A 19,803-nucleotide genomic window follows, 5' to 3' on the forward strand; every position below is an offset into this window, starting at 1 on the left:
TGAGCCACCACGCCCAGCAACTAACAATAAATTCTAATCAAAAAGAATAATGAACAAGTAGGTTTATCACAGGAAGATACAGCTGGTTTAGTATATGAAAAATCAATGTCACTTATTACATTAAAAAGGAAAAAGGAGAAAACCATGTGATCATCTCTAAAGATGCAGAAAATGCATTTGATACAGCTCTATGCTTGTACATAATGAAGCAAACTAGAAAAAGAAAAAAATTCTTTCACCAAATAAAATATCTATAAAAAATTTTATAGTAAACATTATATATAATGGTGAATTATAGGGAACTTTGCTCCTGAAGTGAGATGCATAACAAGGACAGCTGCCATCTTCATTACTTGCAGATGTCACAATTGTGTATGTATACAATCCAAAAGAATTCACAAACTGTAAGTATTAACACATGAATAGAGTAAGAATATAATGTCAATACCCAAAAATCAGTATTCCCACACCCCAGAAACAAATAGAAACTTAAACAATACCATTTATAATAACATCAAAATAACAAACACCTGAAAATAAATTTAATAAAACACATTAAAGACATAGAGTAAAAATTATGAACATTATTGAAAAAATTTTAAAAGAACTAAAAAATGTATGGATATGCCACATTTATGAATTGAAAGACTTAGTATTGGAAAGTGTCAATTTTCCTTAAATTGACATTGAGATCCAATGCAATTCCAATCAAAATCCAGTTGATTTTTAAAAACAGACAAGCTGATTTTCAATGATATAAAAATGCAGTGTCAAGAAAAGCAAAGATAATCTGCAAGAACATAGCAGAAACTTACACTACCAGATATCAAGACTTATTTTAATGCTACAGTAGATATATCACAATGGTATTGGCACAAATAAACAAACAGATTGATGAAACAAAGTACGGTCCATAAATACATTGTTGTTATCAGACTTCAGAGAAATAGGCAATGGATCATTCACCTAATGACTCCACGTCAATTAAACAGTCATATAGAAAAGAAATTGATTCTATTATACCTCACAATATATACAAAAACAATTTCTAGAGCAATTATAGCCTTTGGTGTGAAAGGAAAAATAATAAGACTTCTAAAAGCAAACAGAAGAATATCTTAGGGGCTGGGCATGGTGACTCACACCTGTATTCCCAGGACTTTGGGAGCCCAAGGCAGAAGGATCACTTGAGCTCATGAGTTTGAGACCAGCCTGGGCAACACAGCTGGATCCTGTTACTACAAAGAAAAAAAAATTTTTTTTTTTAATTTGGCCAGGTGCAGTGGCTCACATCTGTAATCCCAGCAGTCTGGGAGGCTGAGGTGGGTGGATCACTTGAGGTCAGGAGTTCAACACCAGCCTGGCCAATAGGGTGAAACCCTGTCTCTACTAAAAAATTGCCAGGTGTGATAGCATACGCCTGTAATCCCAATTACTCGGGAGGCTGAGGCAGGAGAATACCTTGAACCCAGGAGGTGGATGTTGCAGGGAGGTGAGATCATGCCACTGCACTCCAGTCTAGGTGACAGAGAGAGTCTCGAATAAATAAATAAATAAATAAATAGCCGGGCATGGTGGTGTGCACATGTAGTCCCAACTACTTGGAAAGCTGAGGTGAGAGAATCACCAGAGCCCAGGAGGTCAAAGCTGCAGTGAGTCACGATTGTGCCACTGAACCTCAGCCTGGGCAACAAAGCAAGACCTCATCTCAAAAAAAAAAACACACACACAAACAATGACAAAAAGAAGAATATCTTCATGATTCTGGATGAGGCAGATTTCTCAACCAAGATACAAATAGCACTAAGAATAAAGTTAAAGACTGATAAACTACATTACAGTAAAATTGAGAACTTCTGTAGAGAGAAACTGATAGCCCTAAATACATTTAATGGAGAAAAAAATGAAAATAGAATGAATTAAGAATTCAGTTCTAGAAGCTGAAAATACAACACCAAAATAAACCCATATAAAAATAAAAGAAATAAATAAAAATTTATATAAATAGAAACATAAAAAAAACCTCTGAGTTAATGAACAAAACAAAAATTTAGTTGTTAGATGTCTCAGAGACAATGTTTGGATGGTCTGAACAAAACAACAATTATACAAGGAACCAATAAACGAGTTTAGGAATGAAAGAGACATAGTTATAGGTAAAGAGGAGACTATTTTTAACAATAAGGGAATATCATGATTACATTTGAAGAGCTAAGTTTGAAAAATGAGATGAACTGGATACTTCCCTAGAAAAATGTAAATTTCAAAACTGGCTAAAATAATAAGCCTAAGAAAGACATAAATGGTTTCTAAGTCTTCTCCATTACCACTGAAAAGAAAAATAAAAGAGAGAAATAAAAGGCATTAAGCCAGATGTGTTACAGAAAGAGAAATCCTTAGTGCAGTAGACACATTTCATTGCCTACCAACATCCATTTCTCCTTTCCATTTTACAGACACTCAATTTTGTTCATGCTCATTCCTCCCTCCTGGGTCTTACATATACATACATACATCCTGATTGTTCTTTTTTTTTTTTTTTTTTTTTTTTGAGATGGAGTCTTGCTCTGTCACCAAGCTGGAGTGCGGTGCTGCAATCTTGGCTCACTGCAACCTCTGCCTCCCAGGTTCAAGCAATTCTCCTGCCTCAGCCTCCCAAGTGGCTGGAATTACAGGTGCCTGCCACCACGCCCAGCTAATTTTTGTATTTTTAGTAGAGACGGGGTTTCACCATGTTGGCCAGGATGGTCTCAATCTCCTGATCTTGTGATCCACCTGCCTCAGCCTCCCAAAGTACTGGGATTACAGGCATGAGCCACTGCACATCCTGATTGTTCTAAGTGAATCACCGTGGTCACATTTACCTTGCTAGTGGCAGGACCTATGAGTGTTCCGCTCAGATACACAACTGCAAAGAGTGTCACTGGCCAACAGCCCCAGTTCTGGGTCAAGCTTCCCATGGGAGGCTCCTAGCCAGTGACTAAGCACAGCAGGAATACTGAAGGCAGAGCTATTCCTGGGAGACACTAGAGTCCTATGATGAATGACATTGGCTCAGGGTCTCCTCTCTAGCTTTGCTGAATTGTCCTAGAACCTACTGCATTTAAGATGTTTGCATTTGACCTTCCTTCCTTCCCTCTCTCCTTCACTCATGGTCAGATTTTCAGTGCAGGCTGACGGCTCTCCCAGTATCATTTTGCTTTCTCTCTCACTTTTTTCTTATTGGCATTTCCTGAATAAATTCTTGTACTGCTCATCCTGCCTTGGCATTTGATTCTTAGAGGACCCAGATGAACACAGCTGTGGGTGGTATAGAGTGGGCACGTGGCCCAATTCTTGTCGATGAGAGGTGGTAAAAGGTCTACCGTGGAGTTTCTGGGGTTTCCTTGCTGAGAAAGTCCGCAAGAAAGAAAAAGGCCTACTGGGCTTCCAGAGATCACATCGTCTTGTCCACATGTGACACCTGGACCAGTGCCTTTTACTTTCAGTGCAGGGCAAATATACAACAGCTTACTCAAATCCTCAATGGGCCCTAAATGCTGCCAGTGGGCACACTATCTTTCCCCTAGTCCCTCGACACTGCCATTCTTGTCTTGCTGCACGTTCTCAGTGGTGTGGCTGGGACCCCTATCCAATCCTTGGCTGCCTTAGAGCTCTGCACCTAGGGAGACCATCGGATTTATTGTTCATGCCAGGATGCTTCTGAGAGTGAAAAGAGGAGCCACTAACAATTAAGTTGGGGTAACAAGCACAAACTGGGCCTTTTCTGAACAAAATAGGACCCATAGTCTCTCTACCCATACCTCTCTGCTAAAGTGTCATTTTGCCACCACCATGTCACCCCCTGGCCAGCCAAGAGTACATTAAATTTTCTAGATGTCTTCCATTACCACTCAGGAACTGAAGGAGACTACGGGGAGCTAAACTCAGACTCAGCCTGTGACTAAATGTTTCATGGCACTAATTCCACTTTAACTCTCATGTGGCTTCTCTGGGTTGTTGCTGATGGAGGTGGAATCCCCATGAGGTGCTTTCCTCTGGAAGCTCTGCCTGGGGAGGGAGCAAAATCTCCTTTTCTGCTTTTGGCTTTCCTTGAAAGCCTCCCTGCCCTGGAGAGCGACCACCATCATGAAACACATTTTGCTGCCTGCTTCCTTCATCCTGGCGCCAGGAGAGGGAAAAGGCTTTCCACATTCTGGCTGGACATGCCCTGCGGTGCACGTCCTCCTGAGGACACTGGACCGAGGCGCACCCTTACTGGAGAAAGGAGCATCCTCTCCATGTTATAGAAGATGTGCTATGGATTAGGACCCCAGGCTTGGCCCTGGAAATGTTATGGGGACTAAATCAATTTGGAAAATCTTCATCTCTCTCCACTAAGCGTGGCTTTCCAAAGACTAAGCTCAAAATAATAATAACCCTACTTTAATAATGAAAAGATGAACATGAATGCTTTCTCTTGGCACTCCTGCTAATCACCATCTGCCATACCACTGCTGTCAAGTCCACAGGGCAAACAGCTCTGCTGAAAAAGAAAATGGTGAAGTACAGAGAATGGCAAAAGAGAAATGCACATTAACATCTGCAAAAGTGTATTACCACTGTTTGATGAGGAAAATGAGTTTTATAATAAAAGTATGTGGTCAGGCATGGTGGCTCACACCTCTAATCCCAGCTCTTTAGGAGTCTGAGGCAGGAAGGTTGCTTGAGCTCAGGAGTTCAATGCCAGCCTGGGTAACATAGTGAGACTCTGTCTCTACAAAAAAAAATTAAAATTAGCTGGCTGTGGGGTTGTGTGCCTCTAGTCCCAGGTTATTGGAGGCTGAGGCCAGAGGATTACTTACAGCCTGTACTTGGCCTGGGTGACGGAGCAAGACCTATCTCAAAAACAAACAAACAAAACCGATGGTATAAAAATGAATTCAAATTCAACTACTTGACTTGGCCACTTCAAAAGAATTTCCAAAATTTATGAAATAGATTTTTATGTAAAACTATTCATAGTATGTCTACATTTCTACACATATCTTAGCTGTGAGTTCTGGTAATTACTAAAGCAGTGTATGAATTGCTTTAACCAAGAAATTTCCCTCAACAGACCACATTCCAGAAAAATATGCAATATTCTAAAAGTTTCTGCCTTTGAAATGAATGATAAATGCTTACAATGAGACAGAATCCCAATGACTGAAAGGCATGAGGAAACAGGTAAATTTTCTTTTCTGCTGGCACTGTTAGGGGTTGAATTGTGTGCCCCAAAAACAACATGTCAAAAGTGTAGCCCACTGTATCTCAGAATACTATCTTATTTGGAAATATGGTCTTTGCCAATGTAGTTAAGGTAAGGTAACTGGGAGGACTTAATCTAGTATGAGTGGTGTCCTTATAAAAACGGGAAGTTTGGACTGGGCAGGTCTGGTGGCTCATGCCTGTAATTCCAGCACTTTAGGAGGCCAAGGTGGGCAGATAGCTTGGGCCTAGGAGTTCAAGACCAGCCTGGCCAACATGGCAAAACCCCGTCTCTACTAAAAATACAAAAATTAGTCCAGCGTGGTGGAGCACGTACTCAGGAGGCTGAGGTGAGAGAATGGCTTGAACCCAGGAAGTGGAGGTTGTAATGAGCCTAGATTGTGCCACTGCACTTCAGCCTGGGTGACATAGTGAGTCTCTGTCTCAAAAAAAAAAAAAATGCATAGGAGAAACTGAGAAATTTGCACCCAGAGGCAGACACGCACAGAGGGAAGGTGATTCCTGAACTCAAAGAATTGAGGCGACAGACATAAGACAGCTTCTCCTTCACAGCCCTCAGAAGAAACCGATCCTGCCAACACCCTGATTTTGGACTTTCAGGCTTCAGAACTGTGGGACAATACATTTGGTTGTTTAGGCCACTCAGTTGTGGAGTACTCAGTAACAACAGTGTTGTGAAACTAATATAGGCACTGACTCTAAAACTGTGTCTTGCTGAGTTTTGAAACACCTGTGAATGTATAAATGTAGACACTATCTGCACTGCATTGAAAGCCTCCAACATGTTCTTTCAGAGAACCAAGACAGGCAGTTTCAAATCCTCTTGTGCCCGGATAAGTTAAATATGCTATCATAACTCCCCAGAAACAGAAGAAGCTCATGGGTTGACAGCATAAAAGATATCTAGAACTGAGGAAACTGAAGATGGAGATTGTACAACTGAGGACTAGTAGAAAAGCAATCAGAAAACATTTTCCTGAAGAAACACAAAATATCAGAGTGGAAAAAAAATGAATCCCTAAGAAGACAACTAGCTGAAAAAGGAAGATTTCAGAGCCCAAGAAGAGAAACTTTTTTTTTCCTCCCCGAAGATATATATGTTTTTTAAAAGATGAGAAAATCTACCAAAAGTAGTTAAAAATTAACCATGGAAAGACATGTCTTTATCAAAGTCATTTAATTTTGTTTTTTCAGATATCCTCATGGGAATATACTTAAAATTGATATTCACAAACGTCTACTCATAGATGCAAATATTCAGTAAATTCTCACTGAATTAATAGTGTATATCTTGCTGTCAATCCATGAAGCACATGGCATCAACTACTGTACAAGACTCACTACTGCTACCTGGGGGCAACCTGCACATATTGAAGAAGCAGGGCCCTAATGCAAAATATCCCTTAGTGCTATGACAAGGGTCATCCATGAAAAGCAGGTCATTGAGGGCTGGGCACGGTGGCTCACACCTGTAATCCCAGCAATTTGGGAGGCTGAGGCAGGAGAATTGCTGGAGGCCACGAATTCAAGACCAGACTGGGCAACATAGTGAGGTCCTGTAGCTACACACAAATTAAAAAAAAGAAAAAAGGGAAACAGGTTATTCAGGAAAACAAGCATATATAATGAGAAATCCACTGGAAGAAGAAAATGTGCAATTTTCAAGAATGGTCCAACCATGAAAATACAGCTTCTTAAAGAGTAGAAAAAAGAAATTTTTTTCTCATTGGTACAGTGAGATGCTAAGCTGCAAAATCTGAGCAACAATACCTGTAAGACAACCTAACATCCCATTGATGTCTACATATTTTACTCTTTATGTAAGAATACAGTAGTGTTCAACAGTATAGTTATCAAAAGCCCATGAAATAAGGTCTACTACATGAACTGTAGCAAAGCGTGTGCCTCAACCTAGCTCAGCGCACCCACGGCTGTGCCAAATTAGCACTGATTATGCAGGACTGGTATTCACTGCCTCATCCTCTCTCAGGTTGAAGCCAGGACTTCCAGTTATAGACTAGCTTTTGTTGGTTGACTGGAATGGAAAGAGACACAATGAAACACAGGGACACAGGGCTGACTGTCATCAGTGACCTCACAGGCACTTTTAACCTCCCACTCAAAGTACAGCCATGACTTGATTGTGTGATGGGCCAGGAAGAGATGAACGCAAGCAGAATTCCTTATCTTAGCAACAACATAGGCTGGGAAATACTACAATGTTTGGAACCAAAAAAAAAAAGGAACTGATGGAAAAGGATACTTCCCAGAAACCCACATTATTTGGACAAGCTCCCAAGTCAGGAAAAAAACAACATCAGAGCCACTCTTACTTCAACATCAGTGTCTCCAATTTTGTCACATTCTCCCCTACTAAGTACACCACATCCATGAGAGACAATTGCTGTAGGTATGAAAATGAGGCTCTATTTATGCATGAGTCAGACAGTTGTCTGTAACACCCTCTTTGATAAATGTATTTTTCAAAACACCTTTTCAGTCTAGAGAGATCAAAAGCTTTCCAGGAGTTGAAGTCAAACTCCAGAACTGTTTATTAAATCTGAGAGAGCCAGAACTCAGAGACAGGAACATAGAGGACTGAATACGAATGCAGACACTGTACCCTGAACGTGCTGTTAAAATGTACTCTATTGGCCGGGCACGGTGGCTCACATCTGTAATCCCAGCTCTTTGGAAGACCAAGGTGGGTGGATCATTTGAGATCAGGAGTTTGAGACCAGTCTGAACAACATGGAGAAACCCCATCCCTACTAAAAATACAAAAAAAAAAAATTTAGCCAGGTGTAGTGGTGCATGCCTGTAATCCCAGCTACTCAGGAGGAGGTTGCAGTGAGCCGAGATCATGCCGTCTCTCTCTCTCTCTCTCTCTCTCTCTCACACACACACACACACACTTTTTAAAATTTACTCTATTAAGAGATGAGTACATGATTTGGGCAAGAAGGTGTAATTTTTAATTATGCACATGGTATGTGAATTCATTCTTCCATTTGCTTTTTATTACTTATTATTATTATTATTATTATTTTTGAGATGGAATCTTGCTGTGTTGCCCAGGCTGGAATGCAGTGGTGCGATCTTGGCTCACTGCGACCTCTGCCTCCTGGGTTCAAGTAATTCTCCTGCCTCAGCCCCCTGAGTAGCTGGGATTACAGGTGTGCGTCACCATGCCCGGCTATTTTTGTATTTTTAATGAGACAGGGTTTCATCATGTTGGATAGGCTGGTCTCGAACTCCTGACCTCAGGTGATTCACCCGCTTTTGCCTCCCTAAGGGCTGGGATTACAGGCATGAGCCACAACGCCTGCCCAGTCACATTCTTCCTTTTAAACATTATTTTAAGAATTAGATATTACAAAATGTTATCCCCTCTAAAATAGTCACTGTTGTTTTCAGTGTTGCCATTTTGAAATGTATCCTTCCACATTATTTTAAAAAATATGCACACACACATATACATATATGTGTGAGTACATACAAACACATAGAAATATGCAGTTTATGTGTGTGTTTTTATAAATGGTATCATAAACAGTATACTGTTAAGATCTACTGATGCTGATACTGTAACCAAACAATATCTTGAAATACTAATCTTTGTGGGTGCTTTCCTCATTTCATCATTGTGTTACTGTCTCCTATTCAGTCAGGGACCTCCAAGTTGACTTGAGAAGAATACAGATTCTCTGAGTAGTAATTAAAAGAGAATAAAATGCCGGGCGCGGTGGCTCATCCCAACACTTTGGGAGGCCGAGGTGGGCGGATCACGAGGTCAGGAGATCGAGACCATCCTGGCTAACACGGTGAAACCCTGTCTCTACTAAAAATGCAAAAAATTAGCCAGACGAGGTGGCGGGCGCCTGTAGTCCCAGCTACTTGGGAGGCTGAGGCAGGAGAATGGCGTGAATCCGGGAGGCAGAGCTTGCAGTGAGCTGAGATCGCCCCACTGCACTCCAGCCTGGGTGACAGAGCAAGACTCCATCTCAAAAAAATAAAAAATAAAAAACAGAACAAAAACTCTGTGTGTGTGTGTGTGTGTGTATGTGCGTGTTGTATATTTTCTACTTGAGAATCAGACAGGGAGGCCCTAAGGAGGGCAAGGAAAGCACAGAATTTATGCCATAACAATAGACCAGAGAGAGACTTTATAAAAAAGGTAATTATGGCTTCCCCAAAACCTTTCACAATATGACTGTCTAAGAAGACTATTGGGTCAATGCTTTAAGGATATGACACAGAAGTCAGAAACATAAATGTCTGTGGAGGCTAGGCAGATGATATAAATGCCAGATCAGGATGAACGGCAACCAACCACTTATGCCTTTAGTGTTAGGGACACAATACGCAGTGGTGTGGACCACGGCAGACCTGAGACTGGAAGGCAGCTGTTCTCCAGTTACAGTCAATTATTGCTATTGTAAAATGCAAGCTAGTTGTCAGCTCTTCCCATTTTTACAGAGAAGCAGGGGGGAAAGAAAAAAAAAAAAAAAAAAAACCTAGGGAGATAGAGAGTGCTTCTCATTGAGCTTGCAGTGAGCTGAGATCCGGCCACTGCACTCCAGCCTGGGTGATAGAGCAAGACTCCGGGAAAAAAAAAAAAAAAAAAAAAAAAACCTGATCTTTTGATGTAAAAATCTCTCGATTTTTAAGTGTTGATTATTCAAAATCCAAAGTTTCAGAAACAAAACAATACAGTGTGCAGGCCAATACTTGGCCGGTCCCATCGCAGGCTGAATTTATATCTCAGGGATTGGGATGGGTTAGCAACTCTCATCTACCTCTGTGCATGTTCCTCTGCTGACACAACTGATGTCCCAGTGAAACATTCCGTGACAAATTAATATGTAGAACATAGACAGCTTTTTAAAGTTAATGAGTTTTTTTCATATAGAAAAATATAACTGGTAATTGGGGCTATTTTCTAGCTTCCATTTACATTTTGGAATGGGTTTCTAAAACAGGATAGGACAAAACCACACACTAAACTATCTTTTTCATTTCCTGGCATTTTCAAATTTATCAGAAGAGTTTCAAACTGTGTCACCTTGGAAATATACTGGCCACTATACTTCATGTCCTCTGAATGAGGGAAGATGCCCCAGCAGTATCCAGAAAGGGGACATAGGCTCATGGTTCCAGAGCAGACACTTGTGACAAGTGTCTGTCATAGAACATCTGGGGAAGCAAATCCTGATCTTCAATCAGCCCACTGCAAGACTGCATATTCTAAGGGTTGAAGGTTGAAATAAAGATCCCTTAAGGATAACTATCTTAAAGAAGGGTAAGGAATGAGCCCCTGTTGTCTCTGCTCTCCTTTGCAAGGCGAAGACATGCAGTGGCACAATACTGGTTTAGGATATGGTATATTTAACCATCGGCTGTTTTCACCAAACTCTATCTAAAACTGAACACAGCTGCTCGGGAGGTTGAGGTAGAAGGATCACTTGGGCCCGGGAGTTCAAGGCTATGATTGCAGCTGTGAATAGCCACTGCACCAGCCTGAGCAACACAGAGAGACCCTGTTTCTTAAATCAACAAACAAACAAACAAAGCAACCAGAGATTATAAATAGAGAATCGATCATTCCCCCATAAAAGTGAAGTTTGTTTTTAACTGTCAGGGTTAGGAGCAGAAATTTAAGAGTGCTGAACAATTTTTAAGAATGAACTGCCAAGTTGGAAATATTGATGACACATGCTCTGTATAAAAAAACAATCATTGATGACGTCTTGCTAAACAAACTTACTGTTTTAAAAATCAAGATGTTCTGGGATTCAGGTACATGAATTTTATGAAGAGGATCATCCTACCTTGAAGATGAAATCAGCCATCAGAGGTCCTGGAATCTTAAAGGTTTGCCTCTCAGAGCCCCTCTGAAATTCCACTGTCGTGTTTTCTACAACAAAGACGCCAGGGCTGTTAAAGCTGTGTTCTCCTTTGCTTCCTTGAAGTGTTTTTGATTCAATAACTACAATTAAAATATATGATTCAAATAAGAAACAATCTTAAAGGCATTTTATTACAAAAGACACTTTAGCAAGTACAATGTCAGTATATGATATCAAAACAATGTCAAAATAGCCACTCAGTTTACAAACATTAATTGATATTGGTGAAATAGATATATAAGATTTTTAATTGTCCATAAAAAAGGAGCTAACAAGGGTGGCAGGCCCTAATAGTTCCACTCAATTCTTTAGAGCCATTTCTAGCATAAGGAGAAAGAGAAAACTTTTCTTTCTTTATATGTTTTCATGATGTAGCTAATACTCAAAGTAAAGCTATGTTCACTCATTTTATTACTTGTCAAAAGATCTTATGCCTACTCTTTTAGACAAAATCACAGCAAATTTCAAATTTACTTTTTATCAAACAAAACTTTTCATTTTGAAATAATTCTAGATTAAGAGGAAGTTGCAAAAATAGTATAGAGAGGTCCTTTGTAATCTTCCTTCCCTTTTGTCTAATGTTTACATGCTACAAAAGTATAGTCGAATATCAAAACCAGGAAATTGACACTGGTACAGTATGTGCATATAGTTCAATGTCATTTTATCACCCACCATCACAATCAAAATACATAACCATTCCATTGCCACAAAGATGTCCCTTGTGCATGAAACCCCTTTTTTCAAATTTGCTTTCACATGAACAAAAGTGCTTTTAAGATTTCCTACAGAAAAAAATGTTTGCTTATCACAGTTTAAACAAAAAAGCATTTCTACTTTATTTAAATTTGTCTCTCCTCCCTGTTTCTTTTCTTTCTTTTATTTTCTTTTAAATTTGTCTTTCTTCCCTCTTTCTTTTCTTTCTTTTATTTTCTAAGTGTCACCATACTTAGTAGATCTGGTTTCATGTTGAGAGAGGCGATAAAAAATGTATATACAGCTAGATTCTGGGGCACCTGCATTTCTGGCCCCGTATTTTTCTCTAGCTTTCTGCCTTGGGTTTTCATTGCCTCATATCTAAAATGAGGAGTCAGAGCAGTCAATCTCCCAGGTCCAACTCTATTTTAAAACCCACACTTGATTCAATGATATCATACCAGTCTTTAACAATTTCAAACAAAGAACACAAAGGAACCAAAATTCCACTGAGTGTCAAAAATGGAAAGCTGATAAAATGTGACAAAATAGTCTGGCATTAGGGAGCTTCCATCCATGGGCTGCTGGGCTTTGGTTGTTTTCATTTGCTGGATTTTTCTCTGTCACTGGAGCAGCTGTAGGAATTCAAGTGCCCTGGACAGACTGCATAACAGGCATTAGGAGACATCCCTGATTATCCCTGACAGGCAGGCTGGGAACTTTTCTGGGAAAATTCAAAGGCTGGACATGAGCTACATGATCTGGAGGAGTCATTAGCGGTCGAAGAATAATGCTGGCTACTTTCAGGCACACAAAACCCCAACCACTTTGGCCCTGATCTCCATGACCGCAATAGATTTTTGGAAAGTGTGAGATTAAATTCATTTCCTAGTTCCAATGAAGATATAAAACTGAGTGTTATAAAGTGAGTTGTCAGTAAAAATGAAACGGCGAACTGGAGATAGTAAGTGGGCCCTACAATGGATGTCTCTAAAGTCAATGAGAAAAAAAAAAAACGATGAGCATTAAGGCAATATCAAGACACAAAATGAAGTTGGACATAATGCATCCTCACAGAAGGCATGCAAAATACAAGTTTCTAGACACTGATTTAGTCTGAAATGACTTGATTAAATTCAAGCAGCGTGCAATGGATTCTGTGGCTGTGTTGGGGTAGTAATTGTTTTACCATTGTGCTAGCCTTCTGGACCACAGCGTTCCAAGTTGCAGATCAGGATGCAGAGTTGGGGCAAGGGGTGTAAAAATCTGGGAATGTGATCTGGGAGGAAGGGATGACCAGTTGCTATGATATCTATTCCCTAAACCAAAGGCCAGCATTTTTGTTAACTTGGTTTTGATATTTGGTTTTTAATACAGAATCTAGCCACTATTTTAACCGTGTCTAAGAGTCTCAGTGACACGGATATAAAAACACAAGTAGCAAAAACAATGTTCAAGTTCACGTTAATTACCCAAACCATTCTGCTTCTCCACTAAATGGTATGCTTATTGTAAAATATTTTTAATTTGAGTATTTCAAAAGGCTTCCAGTTCTCTAAAGCACAAACACTGGTTGCCTTTCTAGGAGGCAGAAAGCAGGTATTTTGACCTCGATTGTATAAATGGGTAAGCAGAATCAAAGGTGAGTGAAGAAAGACTGGTGAAGTGATTAGGTGAAGGTAGAGTTTATGGACACAAACAATTCTGATAATCTGAATTAACAAAGCCGTTGTGCCAAATCCACAGCAAGGTGGAGGCCAATGCAGTTCTTTAAAAGTTGTCATTTTTATTGGTGGCAAACTTGCTTCTGCTCTGTGCTGGTGCCTCTTAAAAATAAATGATAAATAAAGGAGTTTGTGGTGTTTCAATCAACAATTCAGATGATGACTTATGGATACCTTTAAGTTTTTATTAATTTCCACCATTTCCCCATATTTACTGCAGCCCTATGTTGTGACAAAGTGTGATTCATGGCTATTGAGAGCTGCATGTGGAAGCCCTTCAGTTCTCAGAGGTTTCACTGACCCTCTGTGGTTTCTGCAGCAAGGTGGTTAGTGTGTGGGAGACCCCAGGAAGCCTATAAACATCCCCACCAGTATTAAGGGAAGAGAATGTGAGCCTTCTTTCCTGCTGCCCACAGCCCAACTTCTTTCTCCTCTCCAGACTTAATATTGAAGGGAGGGAGGGAAGTGTTGGGGAAGACATGATAGGTAGTCTCAAAAAGAGTAAAAATTAGAAATCATGACTTTCTTTTATCCCCAAATCTTCACAACTCAGGTCCTCTAGTGATGCCTTTAAATATTTTAATCCATTACTAGCTATTTGTAAAAGAAATTATGCCTAGAAAAATAACAGATGCTTCTACCTGCTTCTAGTTGAGGGGTTTGCATTGAGAAGTATTAGTTCAGGCTTCTTTCAAAAAAGGCAGGGTCATGGTAACCATCCCCAAGAGGTCTCCCTAAATTCTAAAGGCCATGAAAGTACTGTTAGGTAAATGTGGAATGAGTGTTTAGCATGGCTAACATAGTTATAAATACATCAAACTTATATGTACAGTAGAGCTGTATTTGTATATGCTAATTTCATTCATGTCAATTTCCTCTGATTGGTCATTAGGTACAGTACCCATGTTTATTTATACATCTCTATATATGGTCATCAGATAGGGCTTAAAGGGAAAATATTTTTCCAATTGAATTGGAGGTTTTTGGTTTATGATCTCTTGACTTCTTAAGTTTATTGCTAGTCAAACACATTTAATGCTGAAGTTTTGCTGCAATAAAATCTGTTTTGCAGGGATCTGCTTATTGCTTCCATTTTTTAAGGGATGCACCCCTGGAAAATTTGGGGCTGTGTGCTCCCCATAATGCTGTGGCAAGGCTTGGGACAGGACTGGAAATTCAGGATCTAAACAAACACCTCTAGGCAGTATATAAGATGGATATTCTGTAATTAAAATCCACTCCACAGCAAGGAGACTGACATTAATGTTGCTGGCTATTTTCAGTTCTTAGTAATGCAGTCTTTTGGATAGTTATAGTTAATGTGGATGTTAAAAGAATGACTTATTACTGCAAAATAAGCTTCATTTCATAAATTACCTCTTTTACAAATAAAAATTTAGAAAAAAGTTCCATAAATCCAGAAAATAAAACCACTTCTATATTTAGATATTCAGAAATGTTAACTAAGTGCTTAGTAAATGAAGCCAGTTCTATTCATCAGCAAAGAAGGATAACTTTCAGAAATACTTCTACTGCCAGTTGTGAGATTGTTCAGAGAGGGAAATAGTCCAAGCAACAGACTTGTCACTCTTGAAGAAATGAGAACATTTTTGAGCCCTGTTCTTGAAGAGTGCCAGTCTTGAATATAAAGTTATGTTGAATATGCCAGAACATACACACATAAACGAATTTTTGTCTGAAAGTGTTCACCTTTACTTATTCTGTTTACTGTTTACTTATTCTGTTTTTACAATTTATAAAGCTATATTTGGAGCTGAATTTTGGGGAATGGCCTTTAATATCATGAGACTATCAAGACCATTCACTGCGTTTTTTTGTTTTTTAACATCTTTTCTACATATAATTTGAATGCCATAAACTTTGCCCTTTTAAAATGCATAATTTAATGGTTTCAGTGTATTCACAGAGTGAAGCCATCACCATCATCTATTTATTACTTCAAACTCACAGTATTCTGGGAAACCAGTGTCGGCCTTCAGGAACCCCTAGACGGGAAGCTGTGAAGTGCTAGCAGCAAGGCTTGTTCTGATCAGCCATATTCACGGATAAGGTTTTGTATTTTAAATTTTGTTTTGTTTTATTTTTTTGTACCACTTTGCTGAAATCTCCAGAACATTCCCAAATCTTACTTTACTCTCCATATATTATTATTATTTTAGAGACATGGTCTTGCTGTGTCACTCAGGCTGAAGTGGCAGATTGCAGTGGTGCAATCAGAGCTCACTGCAACCTTGAACTCCTAGGCTCAAGGAGTAGCTTAGACTACACACCTGTAGTAGCCAGGCTATTCCTTGGACTACTTCAGTCTCTTGAGTAGTTTGGACTACAGGCATGCACCACTATGCCTAGCTAATTTTTTAAAAATTTTTTGTAGAGATGGGGTCTTCCTGTGCTGTCCAGGCTTGTCTCAAACTCCTGACTCAAGTGATCCTCCTGCCACAGCCTCCCAAAGAGCTGGTATTACAGGCGTGAGCCACCACACCCAACCATCCTATACAAAATAGTTTATCTGACATATAATTTGGTTTTTATTTTCCCATGAGGGGATTAATCTTAAACAAGTAAATTTCCCATTGGGGTATGAGAACAGAAAAATTCAGGGTACAATACAGATAATTTCCCTGGTTATATAGACTATTTTGCCCACTACAGAATAGTTGGGGGTATTCAACAGGGTACTACCACCCCCAAGAATGGAAATAAAGGAAAATCTTGAATTCCTTCAAGAGAAATTCCAGGCACCTAGCTAGCCTTGAGAAGTAAATGAGCAACTTCACAAGCAAGAAAGTAATGGTGGATTACAACAATAGCCAAAAAAAGTTGGAGTCACAGGATGTATGGTTCCCTATAGAAACTAATGATAACATTTTAACATATGTCCCTGAGTAGTTTTCAGGAAATCTAGATCCCCACCGAATGGATCCACTGGCACACAGACCTCCGTTAAGAGGGAACTGAGGCTGAACACGGACTGCCTTTCTTTGTCCTACATTTCTTCCTGAGGCATCCGAAGGAGATCATGCACAAGGGCCAGATCTAACATTCTTTTCTGCTAACTCCAAGTCTTAGGCAAAACTTCCCTTTCTTAACCAATTGCAAATCAGAAAATATTTGAATCTACCTATGGTCTGTAAGCCCCCACTTCAAGATATTCCACCCTTTCAGGTCAAACCAGTACATAGCCTCCATGTATTAATTTGTGACTTTGCCTGTAATGTCTATCTCCCTGTCTTCAAAAATCCTAACATGTAAGATATCAGGGAGTTCAGGTCTTAACCATGAGCTGTTTGATTCTCCTTGCTTGGTGCTCTGCAATAAATACCTCACTGTCTCTGGCTGCAAATCCTAATGTCAGTGTTTAGCTTTGCTATGCCAAGCAGGTGGACACAAGTTTGGTAACATTACCCATTAACTTAGAGAAAGTTTCTTTTGCTTGTAGGTTTGGTTTGCGGGTTTTTTTGTTTTCTTTTGTCTTGTTTTTGTTTTTTGGCTAACTAAACTTTCAGGATATTAAAAAATGTGAAGATTAAATTCCACTTACAGAGGTGGGCAGGTCCTTTCACTGTAATTCTCACAGTTCGACTCCCCAAAGGAACAGCTATTACATTTTCTTCTCCTGGGAAAGAACAGAACACAACTGCAATAAAACCAGTACACTAAAGGCACATGAAAATGATCAAGTCAATCAAAACTGGGGGCATCTGCAAAATATTCTTAACTATATTTCATTTCTGCAATCCTAGCACTTTGGGAGGCTGAAGCGGGCAGATCACTTGAGGTCAGGAGTTCGAGACCAGCCTGGCCAACATGGTGAAACCCCATCTCTACTGAAAAGACAAAAATTAATCACGCGTGACGGTGCATGCCTGTAGTCCCAGCTAAGCGTCAGGCTGACACAGGAGACTTGCTGGAACCTAGGAAGCAGAGTCTGCAGTGAGCTGAGAACATGCCACTGGACTCCAGCCTGGGCAACAGAGTAAGACTCTGTCTCAAGAAAAAAAAAAAAGGAAATCTTTGGAAATCACCAACTATGTGTAAAGCAGATGAATATTACATAATTTCGTTTAAATACATCCTTAAATAACATTAAAGAAACGTTTAAAGTAAATGCACTGCCCACTACCTCAATTGCCTTTACTCTCATGACCCAATCCATGTGCTTTGACGAGGGTCTGCACACCGTGGCCCCTAGGCCAAATCTAGTCACACCTCTTCATTCATTCATTTAAGGCTGTTTGTGCTCTTCAAGGTAGAATAGAGTTGTAGTAATGAGACCATATGGCTCAATAACACTAAAATATTTACTGTACTATCTGACTTCTCACAGAAAAATTTCATGATCCTTGGCCTAAACAATTACCTACTGGAAATCCTGGTCCTCACAGATGTTTTTTCACACTGCTACACGTTCTGATAATTTAATTTTTGTGTTCACATAATAATCTAAACTCATATTTGATATTGTATCCCACTAGTTCCCTATCTGATCATTGTTTGTTCCTAAATGAAACTAGAACATTAGCAACGATACGAATTACTTCAAGCATATGTTTTTGTCTAACTTACGCAAAACAACTTTTTTTGGATAAACTCTCCAGAGTGAAAGTAGTGAAGCAAAGGATCTCAATATATTGATTGACTAGTTTGCAAGATTTATTAAATAGAAATATCTGTTTATAATTAAAAATTAGAAAATGCGGGGGGGCGCCCAAGATGGCCAAATAGGAAGAGTTCCAGCCTCTAGCTACCAGCATGAGTGACACAGAAGACAGGTTGATTTCTGCATTTTCAACTGCGGTACCGGGTTCATCTCACTGGGGCATGTCGGAGAGTCAGTGCTGGTCCGCAGGTGCAGCCCGACCAGCAAGAGCTGAAGCAGGGCGAGGCATCGCCTCACCTGGGAAGCACAAGGGGGAAGGGAATCCCTTTTCCTAGCCAAAGGAAATTAAGACACACAACACCTGGAAAATCGGGTAACTCCCACCCTAATACTGCACTTGACCAAGGGTCTTAGCAAATGGCACACCAGGAGATTATATCCCACACCTGGCCGGGAGGGTCCCATGCCCACAGAGCCTCCCTCATTGCTAGGACAGCAGTCTGAGATCTAACTGCAAGGTGGCAGCGAGGCTGTTCAGCAATATTCTATCTTCTGCAGCCTCCATTGCTGATACCCAGGCAAACAGGGTCTGGAGTGGACATCAAGCAAACACCAACAGACTTGCAGCTGAGGGTCCTGACTGTTAGAAGGAAAACTAACGAACAGAAAGGACATCCACACCAAAACCCCATCAGTACGTCACCATCATCAAAGACCAAAGGCAGATAAAACCACAAAGATGGGGAAAAAGCAGTGCAGAAAAGCTGGAAATTCAAAAAATAAGAGCGCATCTCCCCCTCCAAAGGAACACAGCTCATCGCCAGCAATGGAACAAAGCTGGATGGAGAATGACTTTGACGAGCTGAGAGAAGAAGGCTTCAGTCAATCGCACTTCTCAGAGCTAAAGGAGGAACTATGTAACCAGCGCAAAGAAAATAAAAACCTTGAAAAAATAATGGATGAATGGATAACTAGAATAATCAATGCAGAGAAGACCTTAAAAGAATTGATAGAGATGAAAACCATGACACAAGAACTACATCACAAATGCACAACCTTCAGTAACTGACTCGATCAACTGGAAGAAAGATTATCAGTGATTGAAGATCAAATAAATGAAATGAAGCAAGAAGAGAAGTGTAGAGAAAAAAGAGTAAAAAGAAATGAACAAAGCCTCCAAGAAATATGGGATTATGTGAAAAGACCAAATCTACCTCCTATTGGTGTGCCTGAAAGTGATGGGAAAAATGGAACCAAGTTGGAAAACACTCTGCATGATACCATCCAGGAGAACTTCCCAAACCTAGTGAGGCAGGCCAACATTCAAATTCAGGAAATACAGGGAACACCACAAAGATACTCCTCGAGAAGAGCAACTCCAAGACACAATTGTCAGATTCACCAAAGCTGAAATGAAGGAAAAAGTGTTAAGGGCAGCCACAGAGAAAGGTCGGGTCACCCACAAAGGGAAGCCCATCAGACTAAGAGCAGATATCTTGGCAGAAACTCTACAAGCCAGAAGAGAGTGGGGGCCAATATTCAACATTCTTAAAGAAAAGTATTTTCAACCCAGAATTTCATATCCAGCCAAACTAAGTTTCAT

General features: G+C 40.0%; 1 protein-coding gene across 2 annotated transcripts in view; it reads right to left on the minus strand.

Annotated features, from left to right (window-relative positions):
* Positions 1–19,803, minus strand: part of ADAMTSL3 (ADAMTS-like 3) — a 418,202-nt gene that overhangs the window by 185,666 nt on the left and 212,733 nt on the right. For both annotated transcript variants that reach the window (XM_011953860.1, XM_011953859.1), the window contains exons 8-9: positions 17,142–17,216; positions 11,082–11,239 (exon numbers count right to left, since the gene is read on the minus strand). In XM_011953860.1, coding sequence (XP_011809250.1) covers positions 11,082–11,239; positions 17,142–17,216 — 233 coding nt within the window. The remainder of the gene's footprint in view (positions 1–11,081; positions 11,240–17,141; positions 17,217–19,803) is intronic.

The sequence above is a fragment of the Colobus angolensis genome, unplaced genomic scaffold, assembly GCF_000951035.1.
Source record: "Colobus angolensis palliatus isolate OR3802 unplaced genomic scaffold, Cang.pa_1.0 Scaffold376, whole genome shotgun sequence".
Classification (NCBI taxonomy): domain Eukaryota; kingdom Metazoa; phylum Chordata; class Mammalia; order Primates; family Cercopithecidae; genus Colobus; species Colobus angolensis.